Below are 20,495 nucleotides of genomic sequence, written 5' to 3'. Positions count from 1 at the left end.
CGAGGAAGTTTGTCGCTACGGATTTTACCCTGCTTCTCGCTTTAGGTCAGGTGCAATCTGGGGCCTTTTCTACTGGTTAAGTGAATACACCCCCAGCTGCTACAAGAAACACACTCACACCAAGATCTTGTTGGACAAGAATTCACACCCCAAAAAATGAGTTAAATCACATCACACTTGCTATGGCCACGCTAAGGAAAGAACAACAATTCAAATATTCATGAAGTGTTTCCCAAATGGAAATATCTAAGCACTAACCAAGATCAGAAATAATAATAGATATAATAATAAAAAGCCTTCATTGTTGTTTTTTAATATTTATGTCTGTATAGAATATTTCCCCCCTTTTTTACTTTACATACAGGAATACAACTGATGAAAACACTTTAGACTCTACTAATTATGGGAAAACCTGGAGAGTTCTAACTCAAATCCAGCCTCCAAAAGAAAAATCCAAATTAAATTTGCTATTTTTATTTTTTTTTCCTAAAATGGAATTGACTTATTTTCCCCAAGAATTGAAGATTTACAAATAAGGGCTTAAGAGGAGAACTCTCGAGAAAGTTTACAGTGTACAAACTCCTGTCCCACGGCAGGCTTTTTTTTTTTGTTTTTCAATAGAAAGACCCTCAGCTTCTCTCATTGTGTTGTGTCAGAGGCACTCGATCACACATCCAGCTCACAAAGTCACACACACACACGCGCGCGCATGCACACGAACGCTCAAACTACCAAAGCAGAGTTCAAGCCCACAGACTACTGCTATTGACGCAATCAGGATATTTACCTTTATGTACAATCTCCTATTCAAATAAAAACCAACAGCACAGTGACCCTGACACATTTATCACTCACTCTCACACACACACACACACACACACGCCCACTCACAAACACACTTGGGGACAATGCACGTCAGTGGGGTCTCCAATGGCCAAAGGCTGCAAAGCACTTGTAGTTTTTCTTTTTAAAAGAACAAAAATAAAAGAATAAAACAACAAAAGAAGACAGAACAGTGCACATAGAACGGGGGTGACTTTTTCAATTTGCTTTTCTGCATAAGATATCTGGGTGAAGACGGAGAGACAGAGCTTGACTTGAGGATTATTTTAAAAAATGTTTTCCGCTTCTTAGCCCTCCGCTAACTACAGCTGGAGAGCTCCCGGCACTAACCGTCTCTCTGAGGGGAACGTTTCTTTCACGATTGTGGGGAAAGAGTGCAAAAGGTGTCATAGCAGCATCGGAGGCGCTGCTCTCACTGTGAGAAACGTATTTGATGTTGTTTTTTTTACATTAAAAACGGTAAGATAATGATTATATAAATAATGCCCTGTAATACGCCTGAGAGATTTAGTTTAAGACTAGGTTCAAAACACTGAACGGGGGAAGAAGACGATTGCCTATGTGCTAGTTAAGTGCTGTTTTTCTTCTTCTAGTGGATTCTATTTAAGCTTCTACTGGGCCACTGGACAACACCACGCTTCTGTGGCTCTAATATTTACTTCAAGATACTCTACTGGGCTTTCTGCTGGGGAAGTGTCTCAGGAATTGACATATGTGCACATCGTATATACATTTATACAAATCTACTCCTTATAAAATACTTTCTAAAGGCTTGCTTGAGCCTGTCTGGAACTGATTTGGACAGGTCTCACTAGCATTAGTCGGTGTGTGATTGTTGCGCAGGTCACAGGCCACGTCACTGATGTGTTTAAGGCATCTACTTGGGAATTGCATTCGGTGACGCTTAGAATAGTACCGCCGACGTATTCGATTACGAGCGTGCGACAGTAATTGTCGTCAGTTGCGGCTTTCGAGGGATTCATGAGAGGATGGGATTCGACGCAAAAATGATTTCTTAAAATGATTGTCATACTCAAGTCAAGCCGTCTCTCCTCAAGCTCCTTCAAGGTCACATGCTAGCACCCCAGGTGGAAAGTTGAAAGTAAGAGTCACAGTAGACCAATCAGTGACTTTGCAGCTGTAGAAAGACCAAGGGTGCATTTTTACTTCTAGAAAAAAAATACCGCCTCCTCCCCCTAAAACTCCCGAATTCAAAAATACACTGGGACACGTCTCACCGTCATACGGTAGGCCTATATGCAAAAAAAAAAGAAGAAAAAAAAGACCTTGTCATAAACTGCATAGAAAGCAGTCCCCACTTTGGTCAATAAAAAAGGAAAACACCCACAACAACAACAACATCATCAACAACAACAACGACAAACAACGATATCAACAAAATAAATGCATTACAATATTGTCTATCTCCAAACTAGCCTCTAATAATTGACGCATCTATAAGCACTACCTACATAGGCAAAACTTGGTATTGCATAATTTTCATAATTCTGAATTCCACCCTCCACAATAGTAATTGGAAGATGAACAAAATGAGCATTGAAAAATAAGGAAAACAAAAGATGACAGGTTATTAGAAAAACCACCAAAATACTGAAAGAAAAAAAAACAAAAAAAAACGCTGGTTGATTACAAACTTTAGAACGGCAACTATACACAGCCTTGATATGCAATGCAACTGTGAGATAGAGTAGTACATAAAGTTAAAAATCAACAATTTCATTCAGAGTACAAAACAATTCTTATCATAAAATTGTTAATTTCTTTCTATAATGATAAATGCAGCAAAAACAAGTGTAGTGATGTCTCTATATTCAAAGGCAAGGCACGTAATGTGGACTATATGTCATCGTGCAAATTAAGAGTATTGGAGAGATTTTCCTTGTATAAATACGTCTGGACTGGAGAGGCAATGGCTGTGAACATGCCGTGCACAATTCTAGATTTCAGGGATTTGCCACCACCTGGATTCATAATTTCAGTTTTCAACCTCTTCCACTGCAGAGTTAACCTTGCACAAACTGTAGCTTTACACAGAAAGCCTACTGTACATTTGCATGAATTGTACATTTCCACGGATAAACACTTTGCATTCCTTATATTTTGTTGTAAACACAAGCTTTAGAAGCTGATGGCCAAATGCATATGCTCTTGATCTTATCGTGAACATTTAAAAATAACAAAAACATGAAATGCCATTTTTATACACTATGTGTGTCTCATTTCTTTACTTATGTTCGGTTCTTTTTTTTTTTTTTTACCTAAAATAAATTAAAAAAAACTCCCCATAATGATGGGAAGGGCTCAAAAGAAGTGCTGGTTTTTGCTCAGCGCTGAACAGGTAGCTTAGTGCTTGCCTTCAACTGCCTTCCACGCTTGGTGTTGTTCTCATGTGAGAAGACGGATATGTGACTGAAATTCAAATTCAAATGTTTTCTTAAACATTTTACCCATAAAACCATTTAATATTTATCCCCCATCCTTTAGAGTCTTAGGGCTGACAGACTGATAGCTTCCCTTCAAAAATTCAATTGCACTTGCCTCTATCGAGATTTTCTTATTCTCCGTCTTTTTAAATCCTTTTGTAAAGGAGTTGCAAATTCTTTTAATGAGGGGTCCAATCTCAAGCCAAACGTTTAGTGTTTTTTGAAAACCGCATCAAGAGTTCTCAACTCTTTCCGTAAGTATTTACGTTAATTCTTGAAGTAAGTAGTAGTTAAGAATAAACAAAGTCAACACATTTTTTTTTTCTGAACAAAGAGTCGTATCACAGTAAACTGAAATCAAAATCAAAAGAAACACTCTGAATTCACAATTTTTTTTTTTTGTTCCTATGGTGTACACAGTGAATCGTTTGACGAGGGAAAGCCTCTTTTCAAGAGGTCTGATCGGAGAGCTTAAGAGTCTCGGAGCCATCCACCAGGCAGAAGGTGTCGATACGCAGACCTCTTCACTTGTGTGTGTGTGTGTGTGTGTGTGTGTGTGTGTGTGTGTGTGTGTGTATGCGAATCAAGATTGTACAACTTCCCTCAACATGGAAAAATAGTAGGAATTGCCGCTAAGAGACTAGAGTGTCATGCAATAAAACATTAAGGCATCTATACATCACAGTATTTGAATGGATTGAAAAGTTCTGCAAACACAACAACTGACTGGTGGGTGGAGGATGTGTGGGCTGGGCGGGGCGAGGAGACAGCAGACCTGAAGCTTTTGCTTTTTTTTTCTCTCTTTCCTCCGAACCGACCCTCTTCTTCACTTCGCGGCCAGTGTCCTTAATGGGAAATGGAACGGGAGTGGAGTGGAGTGGAGGGGGGGGTGGGGTTGGGGGGGGGGTCATGGAAGGGACGAGACTGGGAGGGGGACGATTGTGCAGCTCGTGCTGCTTGCTGGTTTCATCCATGGCTGCGGACACCTTTAGTGCTAACTGGGCACCGCCAACACCCCCGTCAACGCATTCACCCGGGGGGGGGGGGGGGGGGGACACAGGGGGGGGGAGGAAGGGGGTCATCCGGCCTCCGTGTGTTCAGTTCCCTGTCTCAGCGGGGACCAGGGGCTCACCAATGATGTTTATGCTGTAGTTCTGGTGGACATTTGTTGGCAGAATCGGAGTCCCGTTCGACACTTGGAATGGAACTAAGCTCGCCCAGGTACCAGGACTGGGGGGAGAGAGAGAGAGAGAGAGAGAGAGAGAGAGAGAGAGAGAGAGAGAGAGAGACAGAAGGAGAGATTAGTCACATGCCATTAACTTGTTTGTGCAGTTTAGTCAAAATCAGATTCTTTCTGTCAGTTATCCTGAACACTGCTTCGCTAACAAACAGCATCACTGCTCTGCTGACAGTCATCAAGGCCCAAGGTCTTTACTTTTGTTTTGTTCGGACAGAAGATGGGCGAACAAAAAGAAAAAATGGCAGCACTAGCTCATTAATTTAAGCTGAGGTGATTCCACTTGATTCCCAGTGAAGGGCATCATGTGAGAGGGCCGTGACGCAGGCCCTCCTCTCTGCATTGATGGCAGTATAGAAAAGCACGAGGGGGAGAGTGCTATTGGTGGTGGTGGTGGTGGAGGAGGAGGGGTGGGGGGTGAGGGGGGGGGGGGGGGGGGGGGGTTGGGGGTCCCCACACAAAGCTGTCCCATCCCTATTCATCTCACGCTAATGGCAAAACAACACAGTGATTGTTCCTGGGGAGCAACGGTGCTAACTGAAAACGCGAGCGGGAACAAACAGCATGTTGTTCCCGTGGGGTGCTGCTCTACGTAGATGTCAGATAATTAGCCCACCACCCCCCCACCCCACCACCCCCTTCTCCCCCGCAGGCCCCCAGTGTGCACTCCCACCTCTCACGTCACCCCCGCTAAGTCTTGAGAGTACCTGTGTCGCACATATTTTTGACCATATTCGCCCCCGGTACCTAACTTTCTTTTAGCGACGCGCTAACGTGGATAAAACAGTGGATAAAGTCCCGGGCGGATCAAGACGGGATGTAGAAGAGAAGGGAAAGATGGATGACGGTGGGACGAAGACAGTGAGGCGGGAAAAAAAAAGAAATGTTTGGGGAGAAGATGGATGACAAGGAGGAGAGTCGTTTTCAAAAGTAACAAAAACGAAAAAGGACAAGGCTTAAGTCTGAAGATGCTGCGTCTTTGTGAAGCATCATCATCGGACAACACTGTCTGCGTTCATGAAAGCCACTCATCAACCAGTCTGCATTTTATACAAATCACTCGTCACTGCTCTTTTACTTGAAACAATGGAAGTGCAAATTCAATTCACCTCGAGGCCTAAAAGAGTCAGTCTCTCCAGTGAAGATTCAAAGAAAGAAAGAACGAGAAGAGAGACGATGTATTCAAAAAATAACAACAAACATCGCTCAAGTTTCAGATTGGGTCTGAGTGCGCAAAGAGTTAAAAACAACCTCAAGGCTAATCCCCTCTAGGAGTTTTTTCCCCCTGTCCAGCCCGTCCTCATGCTCTCCTCTCTCTCCTGCTTTCTTCCCTCCTCCTTCTCTCTTTCGCTCTGCCAAAAATCATCCGACAGGAAAGGGGGGATTAAGTTTTTCCTACCTTGCTGAACAAAGAGCGCACAGAGTGGCCAAGGGGCTGCAGCTTTCTCTCATTCACGTTTTGCTTTCTTTCTTTCTTTCTTTCTTTCTATCTTCCTCCCTCACTTCTTACATCCCTGTCCTTACGAGACTCCTCACAGGTAATGGCTAACATTAGGGGGACCACAGCTACAAAAGCGGACTCGCGGGCCTTTGTGCGCGCTAAACCGGCAGATCGGTTTTAATCTTGTTAAAAACGATGGCTGTCAGTCCGTATCTGCATCCCATAGCCTAAAGCTGCGCCGGGCAGGAGTTTTATGTAAAGAACTTCTCTACTATCAGGCTCAATCACAAAGTAGGGGGCTGGAATCCTCCCGTCACTATTAATTGAGACTTGCAGATTTGCCTTTTTTTTTTTAGCGTGACTACAAACTCTGTCTCAAAATGCAGCAAGTGAGGGCTCCATCCAAAGAAAGCCAGATCTTTCAATGATTGATATTTTGCTTCTTGTGCCTTTTAAGTTATTTGATATGATGCAATCGCACACAGGCCGTGTTGAAAGTGCATTTTTTTTGGTGCCACTTCACAGGAATTCTGGGTGTTGTTGTTCCAATTTGTCAAGCAGCTCCCTTTCGCTGTAATCTCTGCCTGCCTAGATGGTACACATTTGCTTTAAAATGCTACTATTTCTATATATTTTGTCTCTATCCAAGTTGTTGCTTTATGTTCCCGCACTCCAAGCAGCTCTGGATAAGAAAAATCTGACCTCGATTGCTGTATTTCCTTAGGTAACCTTCAAGATGGCCTCCCCTTGCCTTGTCCAAGCTCCCAAATCTCACTAATTCTACTCCCTGCAAGCACAGCCCGGGCATACAGCGTGCTTCGTTTAAGGATTAGCTCCCTAAATTAGATTATCTAATGGCATCTTAATGGATTGCTGACCCATTTCCTGCACAATGGCAACATGCGAGTCTGGCAGCGTTTTAATTTGGGGGCTAGTACTGAAGAGGCATAGCGGAGCGCTCCCTTTAAAGGGCAAGCGAGATAAAAGAGAAATCCGACTGATTCCATCTATATGTTGAATGGTTTTACGTGAATAATCCATCATAGAGGGAAAAAGAGAAATAGAATGGAATTACCATCCCGTCTTTGTAACTAAATTAACTAAATTCAGTTGGGATCTATTTTATCTGTGCTCATTACTGTACACTTGCATGTAGGAATGAGGAGTGAGCTGCTGTGCGAGTAAAATAAGAGACCTCGCGCTGCTGCAGGGGACATTTTCTCTGCTACCTCCTCTGGTCTATTAGGAGGCCTATTGAAGGGGGTTCTGCTGTGTGCATGTGTGTTTGTAAAAGAGTTTGTAACTTCAGCGGGCACACACTGCACACACACACACACACACACACACACACACACACACACACACACACACACACTCTCTCTCACACACAGATGATCTACACCTCCATGGAAAAGGGGGAAAAGGGAGACGTAACAGGAAAAAGCTTAGCTCAGCTTGCTCGCCCTGCCATGGAGGAATGGTTCAGGTTTTTCCCCCCCAGAGAGGGAGAGATACAGTATGGAGGGGGGGTGAAGGGGGGAGGGCAGGGAGGACTTTCTGTAACTTTAAGTTACAGAAGAGAGTAAAGCATGACTTTAGCAGAAAGTCAAACAGAGCTAAGCTTGTTAAAATGTGCAAAGTAAAACATCCTCGCGACCTGAAATGGCGTCAGTTATTCTACATGGTGGCACTTTATTTGTTCTAATTACCTTCATCACAAGTTTGTTTGAGATTGAGATTGGTTGGGTGTGAATCCAAGAGGAAAAATTTGGAATAAAATTCAAATTTGGAGAAATAAATATCGACACATTCACACCAATCTCTTAAATATATATTATTCTGGGGGGAACTGGAAAATGATGTCGCAGAATAGAGACAAACCAATCCACAAATAAGAAAAAAAAACAATAAATTATAAATTACTGGGATAATAATACCACTTTAGTCGTAACACAGCCACAGATCATACAAATTAGATTTTTATGTGAATTTATATGTGCATTTCTAAAAATTGAGAAAAGCTTTCATTATATGCTGTTATCGATGGAAGTTTGTGTGTGTGTGTGTGTGTGTGTGTGTGTGTGTGTGTGTGTGTGTGTGTGTGTGTGTGTGTGTGTGTGTGTGTGTTCGTGTGGTGTAAGAGAGACAGAGAGACGACATGAAAGAATGAAAAGGTTACCTTTGCCAAGTAATCCCCAAAGTGTCGTCAGTGGCACTGGGGCCATAATGCCTGCCGTTTTGAGTCACGCTCCAGTCACACTTCCTCAGCTGTCAATTGAAACCTAGCAGTCAGTTCACTGGGCCAAGACAACTTTCACTTCAGATCACACTACAACTCAACACTGTATACACAAAATGCATGCAGAACAGCCTAGAGCAGGAGCAGCAATTACGAAAAAAAGAAATGAGTCCTAGCTGCTACTGACAATGTAAAAATAGTGGAATTCAATATTTACTGGGGAAAATAACAGTGAAATCAAAGCTATGGATAAAACAGACAGAAAGAAAGAGCATGCAATCACAGTTAGTGGCGACAGCTAACCTGGAAGTACAAAAAAAACAAAAAACTGAGTTAGTTAGTCACAAGTGAGTGGCATCATATTGGTAGTTCATCCGTGAGGGGTTACTGCATTTGTAAGATGGTTAGCAAATGAAGCCATGCAATCCACTGGATGCATGCACCCTGTCGATAATCATTGCTCCACTGTAAGTGCACTTTTGGATTCAGGAAGGAGTACGCATGCCCTCAAGCATGCAGACTTTTTTTCATTAGCTAAACTGTTTGTATTGATTAGGGGTCAAAATTACACTGAACTTAAACAGCACACTCACACACTCACACACACACACACTCACGCGCGCACACTACCCCCCCCCCCCCCCCCACCCCTCTTTAAGACATGCCAACCGTACATACAGATTACAAATTACTGCAACAAAAACAGCCACACACAAACGGTGTCTCCTTTGCATGCATTATGCAAGCGCACGTGTCGGCAATCCAGCTGAGAGCTATCTCTGCCAATACCAACCTAACCTTGCCCTGTGGTCAACACATTCATTTGGTAATGCATCGGGATAAAACTGCACTGTTAGCACTCTGCGCGCAGTGGCAGACGTTTTTTTTTGCAGAGGCTCTTAAGAGGGATTTAATCAGGTATGCGCATACACTGAATATTCAAAGCCATTTGCAGCGGTCAAGAAATGTGTTCCTTCTCCTCCGAGCACCTGGGTGAACACATCCGGAGACGATGATGGTTTCCCACTTAAGCCATACTTAAATACAGTGTTGTGGTTCGGTTATGTGGCTGGATTTTAAAAAAATACATAAAAAAAATCGGAAAAAATGCAAAGTGGTGGAAAGGAAAAAGAGAATTTTCAGGCCTTTAAAGGATGTTTTAACGTTTCATTATGTTACAGTTTGATATGAGTTTTATTTGATCAATAGCTGCTGAAACAACACTCCAGTGTGTTGTCTCTGTATTCAGGGAAGGTTGGGAGACTAAGCCCCCACGCCGCTCTCGCACTCTCCAGCCTGACAAAAGCTTGGAGAGAATGTGCGGGTTGGGCCAGACGCTCGGTGCCACCGCTCCTCGAGGGGCTCGCCATCTGTCCGCTGGCACCGGCACATCAGAGTGGCACGGGCAGCGGGGAAAAAAGGGGGACTGAGCCGGGGAACGTTAGCAAACAGATGCGGGCAGATTGTGGATTAGGATCCTTCCTTAGATAATACCAAATGACATCTGATCACGGATCTCTCCCTGCGGAATGCTAGATGGTGGCATTCCCTCGAGGGGTTAACCAAGGCGAGAGATGAATGGAGGGTTTTCACACATTCGCTGCCTGGGAATCGTGGAGCAGGTGTGGGAGCGTGTGGTGGTGTTGTTTGGTTTGGTTTTTTATTTTTTATTTATGAAGCCTACTGTGTGTGTGTGTGTGTGTGTGTGTGTGTGTGTGTGTGTGTGAGTCTGTGTGTGTGTGTGTGTTTGTCCAGGGACTTCTATTTTGGTGGTGCCATAATTTAAAACTGCTCTAAAAAGTCAAGTTATTAGATGACTATTATAAGTTATTTTATAGTAATTAAATAATATAATTATTATTTATAGTTTGGAATTAAAACAGTATACAATGATTTCAGTGTTCCAATTAAATTCAAATGAATCGGCTTTTCCTCTGTTTAAAAAAAATAAAAATAAAAATAAAAAGAAGCTCTGACAGCAGCAGAGCTTGATGCAGTGCAAGTCATGGCCTCTGTCTGTCTGTCACACAGACAAAGACCACGTTTAAAAAGCGTAACTCTCTCGCCATACGTGTGTGACTTGCGTCCCTTTCCCCTACCAAGCCCAGCGACAAACGGCTGCAACTAAACACGTAAAAGTGTCGGTAAGCCTCACAGATCCCACACAATAAACATCCCCACAGCCAGATGAGGACAATGACAGAGTATTCGGTGAAAGTGTTTAGTCCTGAGAAACTTGGCCCGGGCGTCGGGCCCGCTTCGCCGGGCCAGACCCCAGGCCGTTAAATCAAACCGCAGAAAACAAAAACAACCGTGACAGGCAGAAGCATGATGAATCAATTGGAAGGCTGTTTCGAGTTCCTTACGCTGACGAGGACACTTATTCATCTCGACATAGATATGGCATTCTTCTTTTACATTTTAAGCAACCGTCTTCTCTGCTACTGGGCAAGTCCAAAGATCTGTTACGTTTGTCTTTGCTCGGCCTGAAATACTTTATGTTTTGTCTTGTATGTATGTATGTTTTAGGGTGATTGGCTAATTAGAAATTATCAAGAAAAAATGAACTGTATTTTTTAAATCAATTATCATACTGTATATATAGACATATGGCTGATTTAGCCCTCTGGGGGCAAGGCTTTGGACAAAATTCAGCCGCTCGGCTCTGATCAGACTGCTGCTGTCTTGTGTGTGTAGTCACTTTGTGCCTCACTGAAAGAAATAGCAAGGCTACAAGAAAATGTGGAAGAAAAACTGCGCGACATCAGCCAAGTGAATCCTCCCTCTCCTCCTCCTCCTCCTCTTCCTCCTCTTCTTCCTCCTCCTCCCGAGTGGAATAAAATCCTCCCATGGCTGCTAACAAATATCAACCGATATCGTTTGCCTACACTGAATTTAGGAAAAGGCATAGAAGGCATAGAGCGAAACAGAAAGAAAGGAGTGAGGTAAACAGAGGCCAGCTATGTCATTTTCACTAAACATTAAAAAAAAAAAAAAGACAAAATAAAACGAGCTGAGGAGAAACCCAGCGATCATTATGTAGCCGCGTGCAGATGCATTCAATTAGTTGTGGTTGGAAAAGCCTTGGCCTGAGACCAGCGCTTTCAATAAGACGGGGTGGGGGAGAGCACCGTCCGACAACACCGCAACACTCCGAACCTCGCAGGCACTCGCAAACACTCTCACGTACGCACACACAGACACACACACACACACACACACACACACACAGGGAGACCACATCTGCCGTAGGACTGCTGTTGAGGCAACCGCGTGACGCCAACGCTAACTATTCAGCTTGTGCGCCGTAAATGAGTGCGCTTGATTACATTGTGGTACGTGTGTATGTGAGTGTTTCTAAAGCAATGTGCGAAGGAAACAGAGCTGAGCACGTTACACTCTCGGAGACACCCACATGTCCCATCCATCTTCTGAGTAGTGGCCACACAATGACAATGGATTTCCTGACTGACTTGGAAGAAACCGAAGGAATTCGATGCCTTTCTTTATGCTAGACTGTCGGTTTTAAACCCTCACACACACTCAAAATGATATTTTATATAATAATCAATACTACAGATTCAAGAGAAAATGTATTTTTTAGATACATCTGCATGGATTACTGACAAGAGCTGAATTCTACACTGCTTACGTGTATTACTTGAAAAAAAATTGCAATATAAAATGGATATAATCTACTCAAATTCAGTTTGTGGATTAACTGGGAATATTAAATTGTGGGTAATTTAAGATCTTTCAAAAGCTCCATCAGAAGCGTTAATAATACTAAAACTAACATAGCTGTAAAAAAAACAGAACTGCATCGAATTGAAAGCAAAACATATATTTGATTATCACTAAAACCTGCCAATGTTTAGCTGTGTGAAGGCTCGATCCTTTTGAGGTCTGAAAACCGTGTTCATGCTTTATGCCAGTAGTTGAATGCTATGCTTGACCTCAGCCTACGAGTGCTCTGATCTGATCTAGAAGCGCCTAGAGGATCAAATTCAGAGTGCGACAGGTCTCTGCAGAGGGCCTGCGATTTCACATCTGATGGGGGGGACAGAAGATGAAGGGATAAGAGGAGCAGGTGAGGTGAGTTCTGGAGGGGGGGGGGGGGGGGGGGGGGGGGAGATCTCACCTGTTGCTGGTGGAGGAAGGCTGGATCTCTTGGGCTCAGGCCTACAAAACGGTTAGCCGTCGGGGTGCCAGGGGCTGAGTAGCCTGGGTAACATGCCATCACAAAAATACAAATACATGCTTGCATTACAATTTGCATTTAAGGAATTCACACCGAGCTGTTGCTTTTATCCACATTGGCTTACCATCAGTCGTTTGTCATAAGAGGTTTTGCAGATGCACTTTACACTTAAGATGTTTTTCGAATGCCACATATAGTTAAAGAGCAACTTAACACCAGCTGACAATGTTGACGTCCAGTCACCTTGCTGCATTGACGTAGGTGTTGACTCAAGGTGTGCAGTGGGTAATGGGTATGGGGTTTGTCAGTACAGGATGCTACGGACTCACCTTCTGTGGATGTGGTGATGGGCTTGGTGTCTGGCATGGAGAGCGAGACGGGTCGCACGGCGCCGTGGTGTGGGGAGGGAGCCAGAACTGGGGTGAAGTGGCCCGGGACCTTTCCGACCACCTGACTGCTGTTAGGCTGCAGTTGGGGTAACAGACAAGACACTGTTCAACAGGAGCGCTTGATTTCGTCGAATGATTTATTCATGCTAAAACGTGTGGAGGGGCTTGCTCCATCTCTGTGGTTAAGCAGCTTTTGTTGTGAAAACTTAAATATTCATATCTGCCTTATGTTTTAAAAAAATAAAAAATAAAAAAAAAATACTAAAACAGGGATGGTGAATTAAGCAAAGATCGTGCTTTGCTAAAGGTGCTCCGAAAGAAAGAACTGCCTATGTGAGGACAGGCAAAGTGTCCAGTCACTTGTGTTTACAAGCTCCTGTTTGCTTGTAAATGTGCAGTCGGGCCGATCTCAATAAAACAATACAAGCATGTAACAAACACTTTTCCAAAACGGTTAGCACTAAAGAAACTGAAGGTCCTAAGCCTTGTTTCTGGGGCAGTTAGTTCCTCTTAACTGCTCGGTTTTGTCCTCACAAAATCAACAACAAAAGGTGACTAGACCGCTCACTCTTGCACTTAACGCTCCATCTGAGGAAAAGATTTGAAGTACTTTCGGTCGCTGTGTTGTCACAGTTATTACTAAAACTCCGGTGGGGGGCAAGAGCAACAATAGATCCTCAGTCACTGACGATGGATTTCCTACATGATTTTAAACAATGATTTTAATGGCGCTCATAAATGAAATTTAGGAGGACTCGGGCATGAAAAGACTGAGAGAGCTGTGGAGGGACCTGTTACAATGGTGTGAATGTGCGAGTACAGAGAGCGAGGCAGCGACACCATATATATAGAGAAGGAAATAAAGGAAGCTAGTGGGAGCTACTCTTTGCAGACGGCTGGAGACTGTCTGGGGCGTTCATTTCAGGGCCGCCCCGAGTTCAAAACTCAAACAGGCCTTTTCGGAAAAGAATTGTGTCCACAGGGTTCCCTTCCATGTGAATAGAATGTTTAATTAGAGTGTAATATAATCTGCGTTAAAGCAAGCGTAAAAACATTCTGGCACTCAGCCATGGGATTATAAGCGCTGTGTTATTTGCTGAGCCCCCCCCCCCCCCACCGCGCTCAACCGGTCTTCTCTCTTCCCTACCTCACTAGCCCGCCACCAACCCCCCTCTCCTCCTCTCTCCAGCACCCCCCAGCAGAGGGCCAGTTAATTCTGCACAAGAGTCGGGCCCCGGCAACGGCAAATATTTACAACCTTTATCATTCCCCGCGGTTTTTCTCTAGAGTAACAATCTCCCCCCCCCCCCCCAACCCCCCACCCCATACCCCCATACCCCTCTGGCCCGTTCCCTGCTCTGGAGATGGAGCCGTCTACGAGGCCTTTGTTTACAGTGAGAACAGCGGGGATATAAAACTCACATAAATATCACACGGCTCTCTCATCTATAGAGACGCCTGCTCTCTCTCCAACACACTGGCTGCAGTGTATGCCCAGAATATATAAGAGCCCTAAGCTATTTGATTTACTACGACGTCTTGATACAGTTTTGTACGTCACGTGTGACTGCAATCGCAACGGTTCGGTTGACTTTTTTACGTCGAGCTGTTTTTTTTTTTAGCATGACTGCAAATATAAGGCAGAGAGCGTACTATAACCTTTACCATGAGCATTATATCAAACATATGCTTCTCTGTCACATAAAGTGGTCCGCAAAGTTCAGTCCGGGGTTGAAAAATGATTCAACTATCATTTAATTCACCGTGAATTAATCGAATTAGTTAACTCTTTGCTTCTGTAATTATATGTTTCTGACCAATATTATAAATATATATACTGCGGTCAGGTTTAAGAGTTGAAAATGTCTTATTTGGGGTTTATAAAATTATTATTCTTTTCAGATTTTCTGGAAAGAAAGTGCTGAGAAAAAGCAGTTCATTCTAATGACATCATGGATGACCAGGAGCAGGTTTCAGATAAAAGAAAAAACAACAACAAGCAAAACCGGATGATGTTTCTCTACTTACAAATAGTCCAAGGAGGCAGTAATGAAATAATGACAAATGCATGCTGTAATTTATCTTAGGTCAGATGGGAATAGAGCCGAACAAGATAACAAAAGACTACTTGAGGCCACGAAACCCTTGCCAAACCAGCCTCCCGACGTCTGGCCAACAAACTGGCTTCTTCAAAGACGAACAGAAACCACTGACCTGGCTGCTCTGCGGGCTGGACGGGTCGTATGACGGCACGTAGCTCTTGAGGGTATCGGCTGGGTTGAGGTGGGGCGGGTAGCGGATGGTGGTGTGCGAGAAGTAGGGCGACGGCGCCGGGGGCAAGATAGCCGAGGCCGAGAACTGCAGGGGCGAGTGTGGAGGGGGGCTCCTCGTCGATATAACTGCAAAAAGAGAGACGGACAGAGGAGTTGAGAGGATGATGGAGATTGAGTTATTGGTGAGGGTTAAGATAAAGCGATCATCATTGATCCGAGAGCGTAAATGAAGTATCGACATCGATTTCTTTTTTTTTCAGACCGTGTTTATGAGGGAATAGTCCATTACAAGTCCAGATTTAGCCAGAGAGAGCTGGTGGTTAAAGTCGGCAGTAACTCACCACTGTGTCCTACACCTGTTAGTCCTGGGTGATGAGGCTGAGAGAAAGTGCTGAGTCGTGGTGAGGAGTCCTGCGGGGAGGTGGGGCTGAACAGCGGCTTCTCTGGCTTCTTCATGGTTGGAGAGGACATATCTGCTAGTGGGGGGAAACACACACACACACAAACAACTCAAGGTCAGGACATTTCTACATGCCTTATTGATTATCTAGACTCTTAAAAGTCTTTGATCCGTTCTTTCAGCATATTTGCACACGACCAGATGGCAGGAATATTTCCAGCTTCTGTGTCATGTTTAACATTTCTTTACAGGAAAATGAAATCAAATGGCATCACCGGTGCACAGAAATAAACACTGCAACTGTTTGGTTTTTTTGGGGCATAAATAGGCTGAAAATGAATCAAAACCTTTTCCCTCCAGCTTCCACTAATGCTTCCATTGCTCCACCAATGAAAGGAATTAAGTGCCAAAAATGAATTACGGTTGAAATTAAGCAGAATTTGATCTGCGTGGGATTAGTATTACCAAGGGGTCTTTGGGCGAATGCAGTAGACAAAATGGAACATGAATTTTGTAAATAATAGAGACACTGCAAAGGGTCAAAATCACTCATCATCTCTGGAATCATAACAAATCACTGGACATCCCTAAGAAATATGAGTCCTGTGAAAATTTGGCTTTTGTCAAGTCTGAGCAGACAATTACATCCAGTGATCGGATGCAGAGTTGCAAAAGCAGCCGGTCGCTCAAATGGGATTTAGGAATTTCGAGACCCTCACGTAATCGTAAATAGAACATTACACTGTAACATCTGCTCGCCTCGGCCTTACACGGTGTCTGACAAGCTGTACTGTAATTCCCCGTGAATAATCCTGAAGGCTCTGCAGAAGACATGAAATTTGTTTTCAAAAAACGAGAGTCGTTCTATAAACTAAAAGTATGCGCACGGGCTCTTAAAGTTGCACAACATCGCTGCCGCCACACTGTCATGAGCAATGTTCTGCTGTCACGGCGCTGCGTATTTTTTCAATTTTCCGTGTTAAGACAAGATGTCTGAAGGGAACGTGATAACAAATAGATGCGAGAGGCAACGGACGATGTCTGCTTCTTCTAAGAACATTCGTCAAGTGCTTTTCTGGTCCGTCACAGATTGTTGGGGTGTGTAACTTTTAAATCATCCATCTCTCCCCCCTTCCAAAACAATAAGCTATATAAACCCTGTTGTTGGGTCATTCCCATAGTATTAACCGCCCCTTTTCCCTCCGAGGACATGGAAGGATCCACCCGAGTGACGGGTGAGAATTACTCTTCTCCAGAGAAAGAGAGCGACAAAGGTGGCTGGAATTCAGGGGGATTTCCCAGTCTGAGGTTGCAAGAGGATACAGGCTTAAGCGCTTTCATTTTTATGTCAGAGGGAGAAATACCGAAGAGAAGATTGATCACTGCGAAATGTTTCCATGTATAAATAGGAAATATTTTCTGTGGTGAAGGTGTTCAGCTTTTCCTCTCTTGTGCTAATTAAATCCTTCAGGGAATCGACTGGGTCGCCTGGGGAAATTAAACTACAAACAACAATTAATTTACCAGAAATGACACTTTAAATAGTTTAAATAAAAAGTCCAACGGTTTTTCTTTTTCTTTTTTTGCATTGAGACCAGCTGTGAATGTGTACGTTCACTTAAAATAAAATCCTAAAAAAAAAAAAAAGTCTTAATTCATGCAGTACTTCCCTTAATAAAAGAAAAGAGAGAAACAAGTTCTACTTCTACACGGAGAGGTTTTGTCGAACGACAACCATGTGCGAGAAATGACCGCTTGGCACTTGAGAGGCCTCATATGGGTTTAATATCACCCCACTTCTCATTTATTCCCTCCTGACAGAATAATGGCTGTCTTTGGAGAGTTTCCTACCCACTGCTTTCCCTTTCTCCTCGCCCCAAAGCGTCTAAGTTTACGCAGAGCAATACTCTCAGGCCTTGTGCAAAGGGACAGGCTACATTTTCCCGTAGCCACAATGGGCTGTGGTTGAATCCCACCAGTGCTGTGTCTCTCCTGTGCCAGCTGGTGTTCTCCTCTCTCAGCCTTCCTACATGTTATATTGAAATAAAAAAAATGAGGACTTGGTAGAGAAACAAAAAAATGAGGAGTTTTACAAAGTTAAAACTAAAACCACAGTAAGAGGAGAAAAAAAAAGGTGGGACATTTTATTTCTAATTACTTAGTCCAACAAAACGCTTCCTACCACCCAGTAAAGCCCAGGCAGCAGAGTGTAGAGAGAAGTCAGCAGAGAGTGAGAATGATCCGGAAACACGGGACAGTGAGACCTTAATTAAAAGGGTGACGGGCTGTGCTCTGCACCAGGAGACAACGTAATGAGACATGCAAGCTGTCCCGCGAGGATCTCGCTTTCTACTCGCACGCAGAAACGAGCACGAAGGACAGCTTGTTTCTCGCTACACGCGGCTCTCCCCTTTTCTTTTTTTTCCTTTTTCTTTTTCCAGATCCAGTAAGCCCTACGTATGAGCTCATTAGGTGAGCTTTATTTCTTAATTCCCTTCCAACTAGTCCTGTGCCTTAAAGTTGGCACACGATCATCAAAACTCCACTGACGGGAGATTCCTCTCAAGTTCAGCCAAGCTGTACAGCCTGATTTCCTGATGAGAAGTCATCTGACACGTTCGCCCTGCAGGTCTAATAGCTCTACATGACGTTTATAAGAAGGCATTTCTCTATAAACGCCACCCACAAAGTGTTTCAGCTCTCTGCATATGAAGAAAAATGATACACCCAACTTTGCACTTGTATGAATGTAAAACCTCAGTTTATAAGCCATCAAAATGACCGGAGTGCCGTTACGCAAGTTGTGAATTTCAGCTGGAACAGTTTGTTCTCAGATTCTCTGCATAGTGGAAACCAATGTTTTCTTTGTGTAAGCGACAGGTGTGAGCGAGCAGATTTACACTCAGACAGCGGTTCAAATGGGTTCAAACATTTATATTACTGGCGATGCCTGGGGCTATCTCTGTCATGGTATGTATTTTAAGAGGGTTGAACCGGTTCATGTGCAGAGAAAACCAGATGCAGTTCGTCCACAATGAAACGGCTGGCGGCATTGATGTACAGTAGCTTATGACAAGGCTGAGCGTTAAAGGGAGTTCAGCTGTTCAAAAGCGACGTGAAGTGTTTGCTTTGATCAAATCTATTTGCATGCGATGAGGGCGAAACGGGTAACGCTCTCCTACCTCTCATTAAATCCTGTCAACATGCTGCGCAAGAGACTGTAGTCGCACAAGGGCTGCTCCCGGACTCTATGTAACCCGTATGTGTAACTGCGTTGGAGTGTGTTACTGACAAATACATCCAAGCCTGATAAAAAAAAAAAACTCCCATAAGTGGATAAAGGTGGTCAAATAAAAACAGGAAAATCACCTCCTTCTCTATCATGCCAGTTGGCCCGACTGCTGGCTGGCGAGCTGGGTGACGAGTAGAAGTCGGGTCCTGTCGGGCTGGTGTCCATGTTCTCCTCCATGTTGACGGTTTTGGGCCTTTTGCTGTGGGACACGGGACATTTCATAGTTTAGCAGAGTAGCAGTCATTTTTTTGGCCATTATGACTTTCAAGATCACAAAATCAAAAGGAGAGTTTGACATTTTGAGAAATGCGCATGTTCACGGTGCTGCCAAGAGTTAGACAAGAGGGTTGATACCCTAAAAATGAAGCTAGTGCCAGGAGATGGTTAGCTTAGCTTAGCGTTACTACTCGGAGCCATATTTCTTCTGTACTGATAATAATGCACAATGTCACTGCTGTAACAGAAAGTCTTTTCCTCCCCCAACTTTGCCCAAAAAGGGCTTCGTTGCTGTAACTTCCACTGACCTGCCGGGAGGGGAGGACAGGGAGCGGTGCAGCCCCACGCTGGAGTTCAGGTCGTGATAGTAGGGCTGGCTGGGCATGTCGGCCATGGAGAAGTTTACCGCAGCACCGTGGGTGATGGGCACTGCAGAGGACACAGAGAAAACAAAGAGAGACAGTTACTCTGTAATCACTTGCAAAGAGGGAGTCCAGAGTCAGCAGTGTTGTCAGACTGAGTGCTGCGTCTTTCCCTCTACTCGCATCTAGAGGCGCACAATTAATTGCACGATAGCTTGACTGACTGTTATTGACGCTTAGTGTTTGGAGGCCCTGTGTATCAAATTAAGCGCTCCCCATTCACAGGTTAACTGTCTGACCACCACGGGCTTTTCTGCTGAGCACTCTGATTAACAAGTCAATGCTTCCCAACGCTCTTGTTGCTGCAGGTAAAAAAATGTTCACGAGAATGTTTACAGCAGCCAAGTTGTAGACGTGGCACTAAGAAGACACGCTGAATATACACTAAATATTTAGATGTACAGCAGTAATACAACAGTGTTGTATAGCTAGTAGCACCAAAAGAAGGCCTTTTTGTTGTTTATTAATTTCTGATGCATCAAAAGTTAGATGAGCTCGGCCTCTGGAAGCAAAGTAAACTTAAAAACCGAATTCGCAATTTTTTCTTCTCTTCTCTACGGTCCAGTATAGCACTCAGCAGTTTCCTCACATAGTGATTTACAGTGGGGAAAGGTGTTTTTCTCACTGCGGTCAAGGTGAGGGATATTGTTTCAAGGGAGGCCGCGCCAGTGTTTACAGAACAAAAGGAGTTCACCACCCATCGTCACTCTCTCTCTCTCTCCCCCGTCTCCCACACGCCTCCTCGCTCTTCAGCGTGTGGCCCGCGAGGCCGCCTGCGGCTCGAAGCGGTCGGGCTGGTTGGTTTGGAGTCGATGAGAGGATGGAGTGTGTGGCGCCGTCTGTTGTGGTCTGAGGTTCACCACTGGCACGATCCCTCCGCCAGCCTCCGCCCTGGCAGCCCACTGTAGCCCTGGCAAAGGCCCCTACCCGCTGCTACCCATACCGAGCTGCCTGTGGAGGAATGCATCCGGCCCGAGGACGCCGAATACAAGACCATTGTTTTGGGTTTTTTCTTCTTTTCATTCATGGATGAGGATACCCCCAACCACTTCTGTCTGTGCCGGTTTCTCTTTACTGTCTCTCTTCTTGGCACTTGGC

At 44.2% G+C, this 20,495-nt stretch overlaps 1 protein-coding gene across 10 annotated transcripts in view; it reads right to left on the bottom strand.

Annotated features, from left to right (window-relative positions):
- Positions 1-578: 578 nt before the first annotated feature.
- Positions 579-20,495, bottom strand: part of LOC306714863 (nuclear factor 1 B-type-like) — a gene marked incomplete at its 5' end in the record, with an annotated part of 65,771 nt that continues 45,854 nt past the window's right edge. For 4 of the 10 annotated variants that reach the window (XM_079185022.1, XM_079185026.1, XM_079185024.1 and 1 more), the window contains 8 exons: positions 579-4,517; positions 8,145-8,233; positions 12,346-12,428; positions 12,735-12,870; positions 15,009-15,193; positions 15,409-15,543; positions 18,837-18,958; positions 19,284-19,404. In XM_079185022.1, coding sequence (XP_079041148.1) covers positions 4,385-4,517; positions 8,145-8,233; positions 12,346-12,428; positions 12,735-12,870; positions 15,009-15,193; positions 15,409-15,543; positions 18,837-18,958; positions 19,284-19,404 — 1,004 coding nt within the window. In that variant the 3' untranslated portion in view covers positions 579-4,384. The remainder of the gene's footprint in view (positions 4,518-8,144; positions 8,234-12,345; positions 12,429-12,734; positions 12,871-15,008; positions 15,194-15,408; positions 15,544-18,836; positions 18,959-19,283; positions 19,405-20,495) is intronic. The other 6 variants (XM_079185023.1, XM_079185027.1, XM_079185025.1 and 3 more) reach the window with 3 other exon arrangements.

This window comes from Pholis gunnellus, assembly GCF_910591455.1.
Source record: "Pholis gunnellus genome assembly, chromosome: 23".
Taxonomy (NCBI): Eukaryota; Metazoa; Chordata; class Actinopteri; order Perciformes; family Pholidae; genus Pholis; species Pholis gunnellus.
This window is presented reverse-complemented; position numbering and strand designations above follow the sequence as displayed.